The sequence below is a fragment of the Poecilia formosa genome, unplaced genomic scaffold (assembly GCF_000485575.1).
Source record: "Poecilia formosa unplaced genomic scaffold, Poecilia_formosa-5.1.2 Scaffold34, whole genome shotgun sequence".
NCBI lineage: Eukaryota > Metazoa > Chordata > Actinopteri > Cyprinodontiformes > Poeciliidae > Poecilia > Poecilia formosa.
In genome coordinates, this window is record NW_006799973.1 from 2,888,638 (window position 1) to 2,905,724 (window position 17,087).

The 17,087-nt window shown below is 40.1% G+C and overlaps 1 protein-coding gene across 3 annotated transcripts in view; it reads left to right on the top strand.

Moving 5' to 3' along the window:
* The window catches only part of erfl3 (Ets2 repressor factor like 3), a 62,190-nt gene that overhangs the window by 32,194 nt on the left and 12,909 nt on the right, over positions 1-17,087 (top strand). For 2 of the 3 annotated variants that reach the window (XM_007550229.2, XM_016670522.1), the window contains one exon: positions 15,607-15,841. In XM_007550229.2, the coding sequence (XP_007550291.1) occupies positions 15,607-15,841 (235 nt within the window). Of the gene's footprint in view, positions 1-14,964; positions 15,842-17,087 lie in introns of those variants that run through there. The other variant, XM_007550228.2, reaches the window with a different exon arrangement.

The following is a 17,087-nucleotide window of genomic DNA, read 5'->3' on the forward strand; positions in this document are numbered from 1 at the left end:
TAAAAGGGGCTTGAATAAGAATTTGATTTTATTGTGAACTTTATTGGTTCCAGTAAGACGATAGGCGTTGCTCTTTTCCACTTGCACCAGTGCAGTTCATAGTGGGCGTGTGCGTGTCCGTGCGTGCGTGCGTGCTTTGATCCAAGGAGACACCAAGGAGAGAAGTTAATGTCCTGGGAGCAGTGTGTCACTTTGGTGAGAGTAAATATACCTACCAGCACCTTGAGAGCAACAGGACTTTTCTCTTGCTGACACAATATTATTCTGCTGTTCTTAACACTCTCCTGAGAACACACACACTTGTATACACACCAAGCTTGTTTATGGGTGTGATTACATGCAGAAAGTCCAGTTGTCCAGACTGTCTGAGATTGGATCAAGTGCGGTTTATTGGTTCTTTTTTTGTATGATTACCATTGATAAATCTATAGTTTTGTTTGCAGAATGTTCAATATCTCTTCTAGAGATCCACAGATCTGGGTTTTGTAACCTATTTTCTAATCAATTTGAGACGATCCCCATTTTTATTTAGGAACTATATCATAAGATGACATGAGAACATCCACCCAGGTTCTTTATCCACTCACTCCCACTAGGTTTGCATCGGGGTCTGTGTCTATAACCAGCTATTAGTGCCGGGGTACACAGACACCCTCACACCAAAGAACGATTTAGAGAGGACAATTAACCTATTTCCCTTCTCTTTTTTGCCTCAAGTACCCAGAGTTAATGCATAAATGGGTATGGAGAACTCGGTGCAGATTTTGCCCTGACCAGAATTCGAACCCAGGTCATGCTTGCTCCAAACCAAAAGCTTTAACAGTTGTTCCACAGCGCAGGCCGGGAAATGAGAAGCATTACTGCCTTAAGTGGTCATTAATTATGTATATTGGAAGCACAGGTGACATCACTGTGTGTGAACGATTTCAAACAGACTAAGTGATTATGGACTTGATATTTTAAAATCTCAGTCTGATGTCTCTAGAGAACATAACTCTAAGATTTCATTAAAGACTTCCAAAATTTCCAAATCCAGCAGAAGAAACCTAAACAGAAGAAGAAAAAAAAAAGTAGCTACTTGTGAGAAGAAAATTCAGCCACACTTTTAGCTGTTGACGTCTTGCTCTCTCTCGCCTTCTCTCAGCCTAAATCAGACATGTCTTTAAGTGGTGGAATAAACATTTTGCTTCATTTTTATAAACCCCATTGATACTAAATATAAATAGCTTTAAGCCGTCTTTACTTACAGCCGAATATACCGAACACTGATGTTGTTACTAGGGCTGAAACGATTAATCTGATTAATCGCAATGACTCAAATATCGGAATAATCATCAGTTAATTTAGTTATCAATTAATCGTTAACTGGAGAAAAAGAAGACTATTTGCTGAAAAAACAACACAACCAGAGCAGTAATAAAGACAAAACTGTACCAGATATGTGCATTTTGCATTAGAGATTAAAACACCTTTGAATGTTTTAGCTTCACCCGATTCAGATTCACTGAAGAAATGCAACATTATTGCATTTTAGGCAATAATAAATGATTATTTTCTTATTTTAAAGAGGAATTGAACAATTTATTTTCTTTTAATGTATCCATTTCATCCAATTATTCATCAGAATAATGAATAGAATAATCACATACTAAAATAATTGTTAGTTGCAGGCCAAGACTCTGAAGTCAGAAGATCAGATTTTGTCGCTGAATTCCCCTTCGTATTTCTTCACATTTCCAATCACTGCATCATTCTAAAGGAATGATGCATTTTTAGTGCTGGTCTGTTATTATAAAGACCTCTTGGTGCATGCGCTGATGTTCGCCTTGCTCTTTGTATGTATTTAGTTGAGTCCTGTGGGTATGAGCTGCACGCCTTGTTCCCCACAGCCTAAAATCATCCTCTCATCAACAGACTGGAGTCCTTTTCACACATCAGTCAACATTCTTGTTAAGCTGCCTCTGTTTCCCTTTGGTGATTCACACAAACCAAACAGAGGTGGCTCAGCGTGGGATCACTGTGTTCCTACTCACAGGAAGGCTGCATCGTATAATCAGCCAAGTGACAGCAGTGACGCTGCTTAGAGTGCTGCTGCTCATCCCACCGTCGTACAGGCCAGTTGGCACCAACTTTGACCCCGACCAGAAATATGCGTCTCGTACACATGGCGGTAAAACACATTCAACACTTCAGGCCTGACTTAAACTTCCATGCTAAAAGGTCTTGGGCCCTTTTAGGACCCAGCAGTCTCCTCTTAGGTGTTTAAATATTTACCGTAGATGTACTGGCTGTTAATAAGAAGAGGTGCTGTTCATTAAAGTTTAAGTGCTTAATATGCAGATCATCCATTTTTTACGCCTGAAAATATTTTATAGAGAACTTTTTTCAAGATTTTGAACCGTTTGTGCAGCCATATTCTTTTTCATCAAACTTCTTCTTACGTGCGATGTTTTTGCTTCACCTAAGTCATACGTTAGAAATCTTGTGCAACTCTTTCAGATTATGTCACCTGTTTTGTCATCGTTTCATCTAGATAAGGAGTCCTTCTTGTTCTGGGATTGAAGGTCCCCCTGGATTCTGCTCTTTTCTTTTCTCTCGCTCCGCCCCTCGTTTTCCTGGAAAAGACTCCAGTCTGTTCACTGGGAGAAGCGTTTCGAGAAGCGATGAGAGACGCTGAGAGGCCAAATTGTTCATCTTACATCATGTCCTTCTCATTCTCTGTCCCACTTGTGCCGCGTCTCCCCCTCTTCTTCCTCCTCCATCGCTTCTGTACTTTCCCCTCTTCTCTCCATCCAAGTTGTGTTTTTGCTCTCTCTGGTGAACAATGACTCCAGTGTGTGTGTGTGTGTTAGTGTGTGCGTTGCTATTTTCAGCCCTTCCAAAGCCACGGAGCAGTCCTTGTTCTCTCCACGCTCTGCTTTAGAGCCTATGGAGGATGCTGGACTGTGATGACTTCTACAATTAGTGGAGCAACCTCCCTACTCTCTGCTTACATGTTCCGTGTTTAATGTTTGTTCAGCCCGTCATGACACTCGAGTGATGCTCAGACTGAAATCCTTTGAGGGAAATTGTGGTCCGATCCCATCACTGGAAGAATTTATTTATCTTTTTAAAGATTGGTAATTGGCTAACAGCCAGAAAACTGCAATCAATGCACAGCCAGATATAACCATCTATTCCTCTGAACAATTTTACTACCCAATACTTAACCAGAAATCTTCATAAGTTCATCTTTTGTGCTGATTTTAACCAGTCAGTCCAAATTAAAAAAATTCTTCTGCTTATTGGAGTGTTTCTAATAGAAGAGAAGATATATTTTCATGGGTTAATGAGAGTCGGTGTGTGCATGAATCTGCATGCATGTTTGCCTCGTCATTGCAAACGATGAGCTCAGTACCAGGAAATATGAGACAGGCAGAGGAACAGAGGGAGTGCAATCTGGTAAGTACTTCAACACATTTCTTTATCTTTGCAAGCAGTTTAAAAAGTTTATTTTTCTTTTAGAAAACATTGGCTGCAAAAATGACTAAAACAACTTACCATATTGAACATCCTCTGTTTCTCTGCCGGCCTCATATTTATTTCTATTCAGCTCTTTCTTTGCAGTGACAAAGCAAAACACGCATGCATTTTTCATGGACACATTAACATGTTCCTTCATGTACAAGGCTTTGGCTGTGAAAAATGGTTTTCTTCTACTAAATAGCCATATGTTTTTAGTAACTGGTCCAGTAAAAGGAGAAACTATTTGGTTTTACACTGACTGGTTTTTAGCTATTTGAGCTTCTGGGTTGGGTTTAACTTGAAGCCTAGCGTTCTTATGTAAAGTTGCACAGTAAAACTTAATATTTTTGACTTTTCATGCAGACAATTTGAAGATTAGGTCTTAAGTTTTAGGTAGCTGCTGTTTTACCTCACATGTTCATTCTCCCTATTGATGACAGCAGCAGATATTTTTGTTTCTGCAGGTCAGTCACAACCTACGGCTCCAACACATGCTAACTGTGTTAAGAAAGCTACTATGATGTTCTGATGACACATTTCATCGAACATTCAGAGCTTTATAATATTTTCCAAACAAAATCCTCTGTTTTGATACGACTTGTTGGTAATCACAACATCATTCAGCTCACTTTCACAACCAGAAAAGTTTATTTTTCTGCTTCAGGCTTTGTTTTAAATGTGTAGAGAATAAATGGATTGTGTTTTGCCTGCCTTTCTGCTGTATTCAGAGCTTATATGTGGAGAACAGCAGGTCTGGCCACTTTAGCCCTCTGCAGCAAACGCCGAATGTCATAGTCAAGAGTGAAAAAGGGCTTGGATACCAGATACCCAGATTCAATCAATCACATAATGTGCACAGAACTTGCCACAGAAGCAGTTAAAGATGGTGCCTAACTTTCAACATCTTTTTAACCTTTTCATAGTTATAAACTACTCAAATAAAGTTAGAGGTGTAGAAAAACCAATAAGTTTGCTCAAACCGCAGTCGGCCGCTCACACTTTCTGGTTCTGGTTTCTTCCTCTCAACTATTGCTACATATCCAGAATGAGGAATTGCTGCAAAGTTAATCACTCAGTTGAATCGATTGACTGTTGTTACGCATTCGATCGGAAGAGAGATTGCTGCAAAGTCAGCGAACTGACGCTGTCGGACTTTTTCTTCTAGTTTTGAAATTTCTGCATAGAACCTGATTGTTTTTGTTGCTTTTACTTTTAAAGAGCCTTGAGAAAACAAGTGGTGAATCTGCACCATATACATAAATTGTAACTAAATGGCAGGTTAATTGGTTGCATGCTGAGTAGTTTTAAACTAAAGGTTAACTTCTCATTTTCTTCTTTCACTTTTCTGTCTGCCTTTCTTTCTCTCTGTTTGACTCATTCTCAGTCTTTGTCTAATATTGGCCTAATGAATTTTTAATGGACTTGTGGGAAGAGCCCAGACACTTTGGGATTTAGGCATATGTGCTCTGATTACCCTCCTCCTCCTGCCGAGCAAGCCCACCTCTGTCCTCCCTCCTTCCTCTCCCATCACTCTTACTTTCTATCTCAAAGCCTTCCAGTCTTCATCATCCCTCCATCCTATGAGTTTCTTGAGTTTCTGCCTTTTCATTTTCAAAATATCTGAAAGATGAGACAAAAAAAAAAATCTGTGTGCTTGAATACAAAAGTCCTAACTTTGAGTGCTTTCATGAACACTCTGACATCAGACGGTGACCTCACCTCCTTCATCCATGCACAGTGCTCATATCCCACATCCACGCTAAAGCTGAGTGTGGTTAAAGTCGTACAGTGCCAGCCGGTTGCCGCTAATGGCTGTTCAGAGGCCCTGGCCCTGTATTAAAAAAAAAAAAAAACCTGAGTCTGCAACTCTCCTGTTACTTTGGCATGGCCCTGTCAGTTGATTTGCTGCTGAGTCGGACTCACAGCTCTGGGAATCTCTTCTCTCCTCGTCTCTTTTCTCACTAATACTTTGTCTGACCGCCCGTCTGTCTCTGCCTCCTTCCCATCAGGACTTGCCCTCTGTGACACTTCGGTGCTAAGGCGCTAATGCAGACATCAGATGTTAATTTTTAATCACGATGCCTATTAGGTGTTGGATTATTTAGTACGAAAGTTGCATTTTTAATTTGTTTAAAATCCAGAAGTGTTTATCTGAGATTATCATTGTGTTGTTTACATCAACATACAGGAGCTGAAACTTTGCTTTATTTTAAATCTGGTTTTGTCTTGAATTTTAACCTTAGTTGTGAGTGTAGTATGTTTGGTTGTCAGCTTTAGTTTTAGTTTTTGAGATCGACCACAGATTAGCGATGAGGTAAGTGCAGTGACACCTTTTATTTAAATATGAAATTGAGGAAATTGCTGACGTGTGAAATCCATGAATCATCCACAATCAACAAAACAAGTTTACTTGGAAACAAGAATGCTCTCAGGTTGCAGTATTGTGCAAGTCTTACATTCTTTGTGTTTTTTTATTTTTTATTTCTGCTTCTTTTTTTTAACAGAAGTGGCATTAATCGACAGGTTTTTTTTATTTTCTGAAGATATTTTTAGAACCTTGGCTGCTTTTTCACACATTTTCAGGGCATTTGCTGATCATTTGTTTTTTGTTTTATTAAGTCACTTTTTTTTGCTCTTTGCTCTTTCTTTTTATTTGTTCTCTCTCTTTTTTTCTTTCACTGTCTTTTTGCTCGCAGTCTTTTGCACTTTCCTTCAGCACACTGTTGCTCCTTTCCACTTTCTTTCTTTCACCCTTTCTTTTTTCTCTCTTGCTCCTTTTTGTTCATTCTCTCACTCTCAATTAATCTTCCCCGCTCTCTCTTACTGTTTTTACACGCTGAGCGCCACACATAGCTGGAATAGCAACGGTATTCAAAGTCTGCTACCAGGATCACAAAGAGGAAGAGGGTCATCTGTACTCTCAGAGGAGGGAAAGAGAGCGGGAATGAGAGATGGATGGAGTAAAGAAGAGGGAGAGAAGGAGGGGGAGATCTCAGCAATCTGACCTGGAATGACAACAGACTACCAGATGAGCTATGATCTCATCGCTCCCTTAATCCCCCTCTTTTCCTCCTCCCTCCGTCTTCCTTCCCTCCGTCCACCCCCTCTCACTCACTTTTCTCCCACACTCACCATTGTCATACTTTCTTTTTCTTCCCACTCTTGTTTCCCAGACCTCCCTCCCCCATCCCTCGTTCTTTCTCTCTTCTGTTCTTTTTCTTGTCCTAGAGCTCACCCCATCTCATCTTGCCTTCTTCTCTTTCACTCCAACCCCTCCCTCCATCCTCCATCTCTTTGCTCGCTTTGCTTTGTTCTACCACCTGCCCCTCACTTGTCCCACTTCACAATACACACACACACATACACACACACACACACACGCACACACACTTCTTGACGCACTTGCTTTCTCTCGGTGGTGTCCCAGGGCAGAGATTAGGCGCACCCCTATCGTCAACGCTCCACGCCGGTTTCTACATTATTGATGCAGAGTGTGTGCTTGTGTGTGTGTCGGGCTCGTGCATTCAGGCCGTAATGGCTATCTGGTGTCTCCCCTGGGGAGGGAGGGAGGCGGGTGAGGGTGGAAAGGAGCCAAAGAGAGGGAGAGTGGAGGTCAGAGAGGTTAAGTGTGGTGGTGGGGGTTATGTCATGCTCTGCAGGCTCTTCCCCGCTGCTCCTCTTCATCCTGCTGTTCGGCCTGAAAAACACAGATTCCCAAAATTCCCTCCTGAAATTCTCCTCTGGGGTGCATGAGGCTGATGAAACGGATCTGTGTGAGTGTGATAGTGGATCCAGGGTTAGTCAGGACAGATCTGGCCGGGCTGGACTTCAGCTGAACGGACGGACAAAGACACCTGTTCTTTCTCTCAACATTCCTCCAAACATAATCCTCACCATCTTTGTCACACACACACACACACGCACACACACACACACACACACACACACACACAGAGCTCGTGCATCAGGCCGTATTGCCTCTCCAAACTAATTTTTTACTTTGAACTTAGGCTCAAGGAGGAGTTTTGATTTCAGTAAAGAAAAAAATTGATGAAAAAGCAGAAAAGATTCAGTTATCTTCTATGAAAACTTTACTGGAAATGCTCTGTCCGGTTGATGGACCGAACACGGACAGTTTATGCTTTAAGGATGAAACGGAGCAACTTTTCTGTTCTTCGTTAAGCCTTATCGTTACCTGCTTTAAGTTTTTCTCTCTTGAAGCCTGAAAGAGCGTCAGACTGATCGTGGAAGATACTGCTTCCTCGCAAATATCTTCCTTTTTTCTTCTGACTTAATTTTGAGCACTTCACTGATACTGAAATAAGTTGGCTTTGAGGGTGTTTCCACATTTTATAGTCCAGTTGACTCGGTTGGATTGGGGACCAAACTTGCGACATTTGTTACATTTTCAGCTGGTGCAATTTGCTTTCACGCTACACTGTGTCAAACCAACCAAATCTTTTGAGAAACCTGTCACACTTTTCACCTGTGGTGGCGCTGCACCAAGAACCGCTGATGGAAACAGGAAGACAAGAACACAACTTCCCTCTTCACAAAATGTTACCAAATATGGAGTAGGAAAATGCGAATTTGACTTGTTTCCATCTACTGGTTTGGAGGGAATCGACCAGTTGTGGTTTCATCAGATGTTGATGTTTTACATGGCCGAAATGACCAAGATGTTCATTAGGCTGGAGTACCTTGCACCGTAAGGTCTGGACTCCACCATAGGGAGGTTTGGACTGGTGGGAAAGTTTGAACATCTTCAGAAAACGTGTTTCCATCTTTTTTCAGACAAGGCAAAACCACCTAAAGAGGGCTTAAAAACTTTTTTTGTATTTGAGAACGATCCTGAAGGTGGACTGGGATTTACAGCTGAACAGCTAATGAAAGAAATGCTCTTATTTGCTCTTATTTTCTGCTGAATGTTTATTATGTAGCAGAAGGCATAAAGTATAACCATCCAGAACTGATGAGTCCTGCAGTATTTGCCATCAACCTCTTTACTATAAAGGTTTACCACCTTAAATTGTCCCCTTCAGACCACCAGATATAAAGCTGGTTTAGAGCCTCTCTGGCTTAGCTTAGTTTTTCAGCCTTACAGACCACAGCATGTCCAACTGTTGCACAGAGCCTATAGCTTAATTTCCATCTCTCCCACACACTCGGGTTCATTAAAAGGAGGTGTTGATTGTTCTTTCTGCTCTGCTTTTCCACCAGCACAGAAAAACACTTAACATGTGCCCTCTTTGATTTACTGCTTTGTGATGAGTTATACAAAGTACACAACATCCTGGCACGTGTTTGCACAGTTGCTATATAAACACACACCTGAACCGTGTGGCTCTGTTTTTGATTTATGTCGCTGCTGATGACGGGAACTCATCAGGGCTCCGCTCTATTTTTAGGGACACGCATGCGACTAAATGAAATAGTTTCAAGGACGGTGTCACTGGATTGTTTTGCTGAGCTCTTATCATCCGACGTACCGAATGCATATTGATTCTAGATTAATATTTGGTAATTAAGGTTTATTGGCTTAATCATTTAACTTGGGTCCTTACTTGTTTCTTCAACTTATGACATATTTTAGGATTGTTTTCAATAAAGATTTAGAATTTACTTAAAATATTTTCCCCAGTAACATAATTATCCTTCCATCCATCAATCCTATGACCACCGTCGCTTTGCAGATCCTCTTATTTGGTGAGTTTTCTGTGGGATGTAACCCCAAATCATAACTGGAAAACCTGTTGATTTGCTCTGTTGTTCATAGAGCATATCTAAAATATTAGCCAAGCCAGAGGGCATTAATTTTCCTTACCGCTGATTGGTTGTGCCCCTAAGAGCGGTAATGAGAAACATTGTATAAATTAGATTTTGCGGTAAGACAGTTTTGACTGTGTGTATTAATGTGTATTATTTGGTGTTTTAAACTATTTGCGAATTTTAGCTGTCCATGGATGTTTTTTGTCCCTAACCACCTCGATTACGGAGGATCGTATCAGATCCAAAATATTTGCTGTTTGGCTGCTTACTATCCTCTTTAGAGGATGTTGATCCAAATCAAGTATGTTCCATCACAGAGGTTTGGAGTTCAAAACAGTAAAACAGCGTGTCTTTGCTATAATACATTCATCCTTCCTGTTATCTACTGAAAGTCTCAACATGTCCTAGAAAAACCTTCTCAGACCTCTCCTTCAGACTTAACTTTGTTTTTTTAAAAACAATAGTTGTAATTTATTGTGATAATGATAAATCAAAATTCTTATGATGGGAAATTTATCACGACAAATGTAAAGTGATATGATAAATGCACCGTAAACATAAGAAATAGTTTGAACTTCCTCCATCTGTCTCTGCTCTTTGGTCCTGCTCTGCATCCATGAAACTCATTTTAAACTCCTTTAGGATGTGGGGTCATAGTTCAGGTATTAATTGAGCTTTTGAGATGGTAATCTGCTGTTCCCAATTGTGAAAAAATACCTTGTTGCCATTTTTAGAGATCGTAGCAACTCTCCAAAAGTAATTTTAAAAAAAGTAAGAGCAAAAATCCTTCCAGGTGCACAACATCCAAAACCAGAGGCAATAATTGTCCAAACATGCAATGCCTCAGCTAAACCCATTATGAACAAAAGTCTACAAAAAGAACAAGTCAGAACTAAAATAACAGAGCTGCTCCAACATGCTACAACCATGAGCAGCATCGCGTTCCACCACAATTTTATCTTACAAATGTAAGATTATGTCAGTACAACAAATTGTCTTTGGAAATTGCCTTCATTTTAGATCAAACATTAATTGGCGCCAGTGCAGCTTTGTGGGCATTTCACACTAACCTTTGCAGAACGGGGGGCGGGGGTGGGGGGGGGAAGTAGCTGTCAAATTTAACTCCAGAAAAACGTTGAAGAACTTTTCTTCCAGAACTGCAAAACCACCAAGTATTCTGGGTACTTTTCCCTCACTTTCAGTAAGTTTCTCTGCCAAAGTTGAAACAGATGATTGCATATGCACAAAAGACCAGCTAACTGCTCAGTGTCTGCATAGCAGCTGAAAACCCACGAAGCTGTTTTTCATGCCATATTCATCTGGTGTTTGTTTGAGAAGCTCTGCTTATTTTTTTTTACAGCTCCCTGCTTTACATGCAGACAGCTACACACCCGGCACAGTCATCCCATGTTGGCTTCAGTGGAGCAGCTGTCTTGTTTAACAGCAACACGTCAGGGTTAGTGGTGAAGATGTGGTCAGCACTCTTCATTTATTCATTCCAGCCAGATGGAGATATGACCAGTCTCTTCAGTTTGAGCCGATCTCGATCATTGTAAAATATAATCGCCATTTCTCTTTTGCTGTCTTCAAGTCTTTGCAGGAAAATGTGTTGTGATGCCTCACTCTGTTTGGTTGTGCCTCCTGATTTAATGTAAATGCGTGCAAGACAGGAGGAGGAGGAGTAGGGTGAGAAAAAGGGAAAAAAGGAAACAAAGTGACTTTGTCATTTGCATGTTAACTGCCACCTACATATGCAGCCCTGGAAAGTCTTAGAAACTACAGATGACAGTTTGACGTTTTTATTATTATTTTTTTTTCACAGATGGACATTTCACATGTAACTTACAAGGACAAAGACCCATAGTTTAGGTCCAGACGCTCTTAATTGTAGCTTTAGCTGCTATGGTGAGCATGGAAAATGTGTAGGGATCTCATACATAATTTGAGTAACATCAGAAATCTTTATTTTCTATCACAAAATGACTTGTGAGTAGGTGTTTGTGATTCATTGACCATGCTTTGCAGATAGATCGCTGTGGAGGGAAAACACAGCATAATCATGATGAGAAATGGCTCCTTACTGAGTAGGAAGGCATTAAGCAGATTTTTATATACACGAAAGTTTGCCATCAGCCTTGTTTCGTGTTATGCAATGGTTCTTAAATGGTTAGGACAGAAGAGATTATCAGGGCTACCCATCTCTGCTGCAGGCCGTCGTCCAGAGAGTCCACTGACGCCTGGACATCCATAATCTGACGATTTAGTCCCGTTTATCCATCACGACTCTGCTTTTGGATTCTCTGAACTTCATAATGCTTCATTATTAATCTTTTCCTGGATTTTCAAATGAAATGTATAATTAGCTAAATAAATAACAATGGAAACCCCACAGGAATACATAAAAAAATACTGTAATAAATTGCATCCATCTGTGTTTTGAACATGTTTATTTTGCTCTATGATGATATTGAAGGTTGTAGTTTTATTAACTTCTTAGCTCTTGGATAAATATGTACAAGTTTAATTACTAATCAAGTCACAGTTGCTCACCATATTTGAAGTCTTAATAAAAAGTTTACTGCAAGAACAGATTAATTTTTTAGACTAAAATCTAACCTTAAATTTGAATACACTCGACTCCCGGTATTTGTTACGGTTGAAGACCACAGCCATCCATGAACTTCTGCATGAATTTCTGTATTAAAATTTCTGCATTTTAATACAAAAATGTGAGTAATGAAAAGTATTTTTTATGCCCTCTTAACCCTTGTGCGTGGGAAATTGAGAAAAGAAAAACTTTCAAGGGCTGAGAAGAAACTTACAGGAAGTTTGTATTGTAAGTCGTGCTATATTTGGCAAGCTGCCGCTGTAAAGCAGCAGGTTGCAGGCTAGCGACCCAAACGGTTTATAATCTATGAGTACCTAGAAATAAATGCTTATAACGGCATATTTTGATGACAATAATTTAATATATACAATATGAAACCGTCCTAGCACCCCAACAGAAGCTGTTAATTGCGGTACAGCCAATCAGCACCCAGGAAAAATGAATGCAGCTTCTGGATTGGCTGCTTTGGAAGCATTATTTCAACTTTACACTCTACAAAAAAATGATATGAATATGCGGCTTTCCAAAAAAATGATTTGGTGAATACTAAAACATGAAGTTTTGACAACTATCCTGTCAGTTCAGTGGGAAACCACTTACTCTACTCCTATAACATTTTACACCGTCCACTCTTCTCAGTTTTCAAGAATGTGCCTGAAGGATAATAGGTTTGGTGTTCATTTTAGATTTTCCTACTTGTTTGGTTAAACACTTTCCACATTTTTAACCTTTCTTCACACGAGACCCACATGGAACGCTTTTGTTCCAGAAATCTCAATCTGACCACCACAGACTGTTCCAGCTGAATCTTAGCAGACTTTAGCAAATATTGCATGATTATGTTTATGATGGTAGGACAAAAGAGGTTGTTTTTTTATCCAGGTTTCTTTTAGATAATATCATCTAGTAGTTATTCTGGAGTCTTTTCTCTATGCTGAATAAGCTTTGGAGACGGTTTTCCCCTCTGACCTGCTCACGTTTTGTGGAGGCAACATGAACTTTGGCATTCAGACTTATTTGACACTTTTCAGTGTTTTTGTCAGACTGTAGAAATGTACAAGTTTGAACAAGTATATGTTTTTATTACATTTCTTACCATGTAAACACACATTTACTTTAATGTCTAGTTTCTTATTTTTCCCATTTTGAATAGGTTGTGAAAGAAATTTGATTCCAGCCATTTTTAGATTTCCGGAGGAACAAAAAACTTTGGTTGTTAAATAAATCTGAATTCTTTAATTGAGATTTTTTTAAAATGACCACAAAATGACTTTCTTTTTCCTACTTAATAAATAAACTCTGTCAAGATTCGCCGTGAGATTCTGCTACTCATCTCTACCAGAAGTGCCAACAGATTTGGAGGATGCTTTGATGCAAATTCATCCGTTTGTTCATCCTCTTATCTGATGCTTTTTGCAACAACAAGTATCCATATGTGTTGCAGATGACATTCAAGCAGGATGGGTTATATTTCTTTGTCTTGGCCAACCTTGTATTTCTAATCTCTGAGCCATCAGTGTGAGTGTAGCTAAAATAAAATCCAGTCCAGGCAAAATTTGGCAATATACTACGCTCCAATAGTTTGTTTTGCTCAGTCGTGTCAGATTTATTGACCACCCAGGCAACAGAATGTTGGTGGGAGACTTGCACAAACATTTTTAAACACACGCAATGGCACATAAACTCTTTCAGGCTCGTGCATTTGGGCGCACACATGCTCATGAAAACAGTCATATACCCTCGCCTACGGTCTCATTCTGCGCCTCCGATTCTGCGTTTCCTTCAAGCGGAGGGTGAAGAGAGAGAGAGAAACAGAGAGAGATGGAGGGATAGACAGGAGGGATGACTGGCCATGTTGTTTTCCTCTGGTCAGGGGAAAGAGTGACTGCCTGAAAGAGGAAAGAGGTGGAGGAGAGGTGGAAAGGTTTTTTTTTTTTTTCTTCAAGCACCTACCCCTTCCATGAAAGCCCACTTACACAACGACTTTCAGTTGGAGTTTCAGAGTGTGTGTGTGTGTGTGTGTGTGTGTGTGTGTGTGTGTGTGTGTGTGTTTCCTGCAGAGAGCTGCTGTGGCGAGGCGGTGACCTAATGACAGCATGGGGAAGTGGTTTAGAAAAGTCAATGAGAGTCGTGATTAAGACGAACACAGAGCTGCACACCCTGACTGAGTTTTGTTTGGTTGTTTGTTCATTAAGGTTTAGTTTCGCTCAGCATTTTTCACGCTGGTGTTGCTGAACAGATATAGTTCAGATCAGACGTTGCCACCAACAGGAAGCTATGAGGTCAAGCACAACAAGCTTGACCTCATAATGTGATCAGTGAAAACTTTGACCTCAAAGTTCCCCATTATAGTTGATCATCTGTAATACTTAGAATGAACGTCTTTCCATATAGGTTGTTGTTGCTGCTGCTGTAATATTTATTGATTTCATATGTTGGGAATCTTTCACTTTCTCAAAATTCAATTCAAAGTCAATTTTTGATTAAAAATTATTTCTACTTCAATCTATAGATGTGCAAAGAACCCTGACAGTGTTTTCCAGTCTCCGTCATAAGACGGAATGAAAAATGGAGACATTAAAGTGTCGCTTTCAGGTTTAAATGTTAAACATTTAGCCATGTTTAGATGACCATTTTGCAAGTAGCGTCAGATGTTATTGTGTTGGTGTCTCTGGTTGTTTTGGTTAAGGCAGTGACAAACTTTCATTCAGTTTCTTGGCAAAGCTGGAGCACAGTTGTCTCAGTGAAAAACTTGCAGGATGGTTTGGCGTAATTTGGCTCTGCACATTTCCGGTGTTCCCAAAGTACTTAAACTTTGTTTTGCAAACCTATATCAAATCTGAATTGTACAAAATGAAAATTGTGATGCCATCAGAAAGTCACACCCTTGTTGTACAGTTTGTGACACAATTAACAATATTTGCATTCAGTGAAAGACTGAGTGTTCAGATTTATTCTTCCTCATATCCAAGTCTACCCGTTTCAGTTTCAACAGTTAATTTAATATTTGTTTTCCAGGGGGTTTTTTTGTTTTGTTTTTTTTTTTTTTTTTTTTTTTTACAATAACATATTAGGAAAGCATTGCAGTAGCATTGTTGAATATTGTGACAGTTATTGTTAGTTCTTCACAACTCTCTGGAAACTTTAGCATCTAAAATGAAAGTCCATGAAGCTGACCGAGTTTATTACTATATCAGTAGTGTGAATGCGTGAAAGTTAAAATACATTAACTCAACAAATATTGCATCCAAGCAATCCTTTATGATTGTCATATTGCAGCCCTTTAATAATGCAACATATTGTGCAGCTCTAGTTCTTTTAAATTTAGTGCCTCTCCAGTCCAAAGCGAATAAAAAATCACAGCAGGACGATACCAAAGGAGGAGGTAAAATGTAACTTGAATCTGAGTTAAAAAGAAATAAGGTAGTCCATTTCTAAAGCCAATACTGAAAATATTGCTTGAATAAATTTGGATAAATCACAGTTTGAGTCCTTTAAGCGCGCTGCATGTGTTGAACCTCTTAAATGTTTTTATTATTATTATTATTATTCCAATACACAACAGTACAACATGCACTGCTTTCCATCATCTGCCAGCAAATTGAATGTCTCCGAGCATACGCCGATTGTTTCAAGACCCCACATTGGAGATCATTGCTGCCACTTTATGGTTTCAGGCAAAGTTCAGGTCCCACCTACTCACCCTTTTGCTCTGTCTGCTGCAGGGTTCGCCTTTCCAGAATGGGCCTACAAGCCAGAGTCGAGCCCCGGGTCCAGGCAGATCCAGTTGTGGCACTTCATCCTGGAGCTGCTCAGGAAAGAGGAGTATCATGATGTCATCGCGTGGCAAGGCGACTATGGGGAGTTCGTCATCAAGGACCCAGACGAGGTGGCCCGGCTGTGGGGGGCGAGGAAGTGTAAACCACAGATGAACTACGACAAGCTCAGCAGGGCACTGAGGTAGGCCGACAGTTTGGCTGACTGAGGGTGATTGTTTGTGAGAGTGATTCTATCACTGCTTCATCTGCTAATTCAGACAATCTCATAAACCTCACAAGTTTCAGCAGAGAAAACTCCATCAAGACACAAAACTGTCTTGATGGAGTTTTATCACTGTACTTGTTCTTTGAATAAGGAAAAACAAAAGCAAAAGCACCTGGATTTAGATTTATCAAAGTATACAACGTTAAGGGTATGAACTATCCCCAATTTATTCATAAATGAGTAAACATGTTGGTAGGACTCTCTGTGAATGTCTGTTTTAAACCTTGTTTTTACGTATTATCGCACCTGACAGCCCGGTAGATGTTCGATTAGGACCAAAATTGCAGCGTTTGTTACATTTTCACCTGGTGTGGTTTGATTTCACACAGCAATGTGTCAAATGATCCAGACCCTCTGAATTACCTGTTCACCCCCTCACTTGTGGTGGCGCTGCACCAAGAACCACTGAAGGAAACGACACAGAAACCTCAAAAGAAGACGTGAAGCAGCGTAGAAATTAACAGTTGTAGGATTTTTTTTGTCCTTTGGGAAAAGAAAAAAGGTAAAAGAAATCCTACAAAAGACCATGAGCCATTTCTCCTGCTAGCGCTAGACTCGCACGCTTCGTTTGGTTGTATTTACCCAGAATGCCTTGCGCTGTAGTCTGCTTCCTGCTTTTGGAGCATTCTCTGGTTTGCTTGGTGTTCACATATGCATTCGAACTGTGCCAGAGTTCACTTTAATCGAAACAAGTCCTAAGTTTGTAGGCGGAGCAGATTTTGCTTTTTTGTTCCACATCAGAGTTTGATTAGCATTCAAACCTCCCCAAATAAACCAAGTTTTCTAAGCAACTTTCTCTGTTTTAATCTAACAACAGTTCATTTGACTAGAAAGTTCGGTTCTAGTGCGAGAAAGCCTGTAACTGTGATGGACATGAAGACAACAGTGAGCATGCATCTCAGTCTAGATGCAAAAGAAATAACCTTATTGGTTTGACAGGATAAATTTAGCCGCTGTTATTCTCCAATTAGAGTTACAGCAGTAACCCAATTGCCCAATAAGGCCTTTACACCTTTTAGTTCAGGTTTTATCCATGGACACCTACTCTGCCAAGTACATTAGTGTATTACAGGGATGTCCTCAGTTTGAAGCTCACAGAGCAGCTTTTTTAGATGTTCATAGCGCTAAAAGCTCCCATTATGAGGAAATCCTGAGTCAAAAC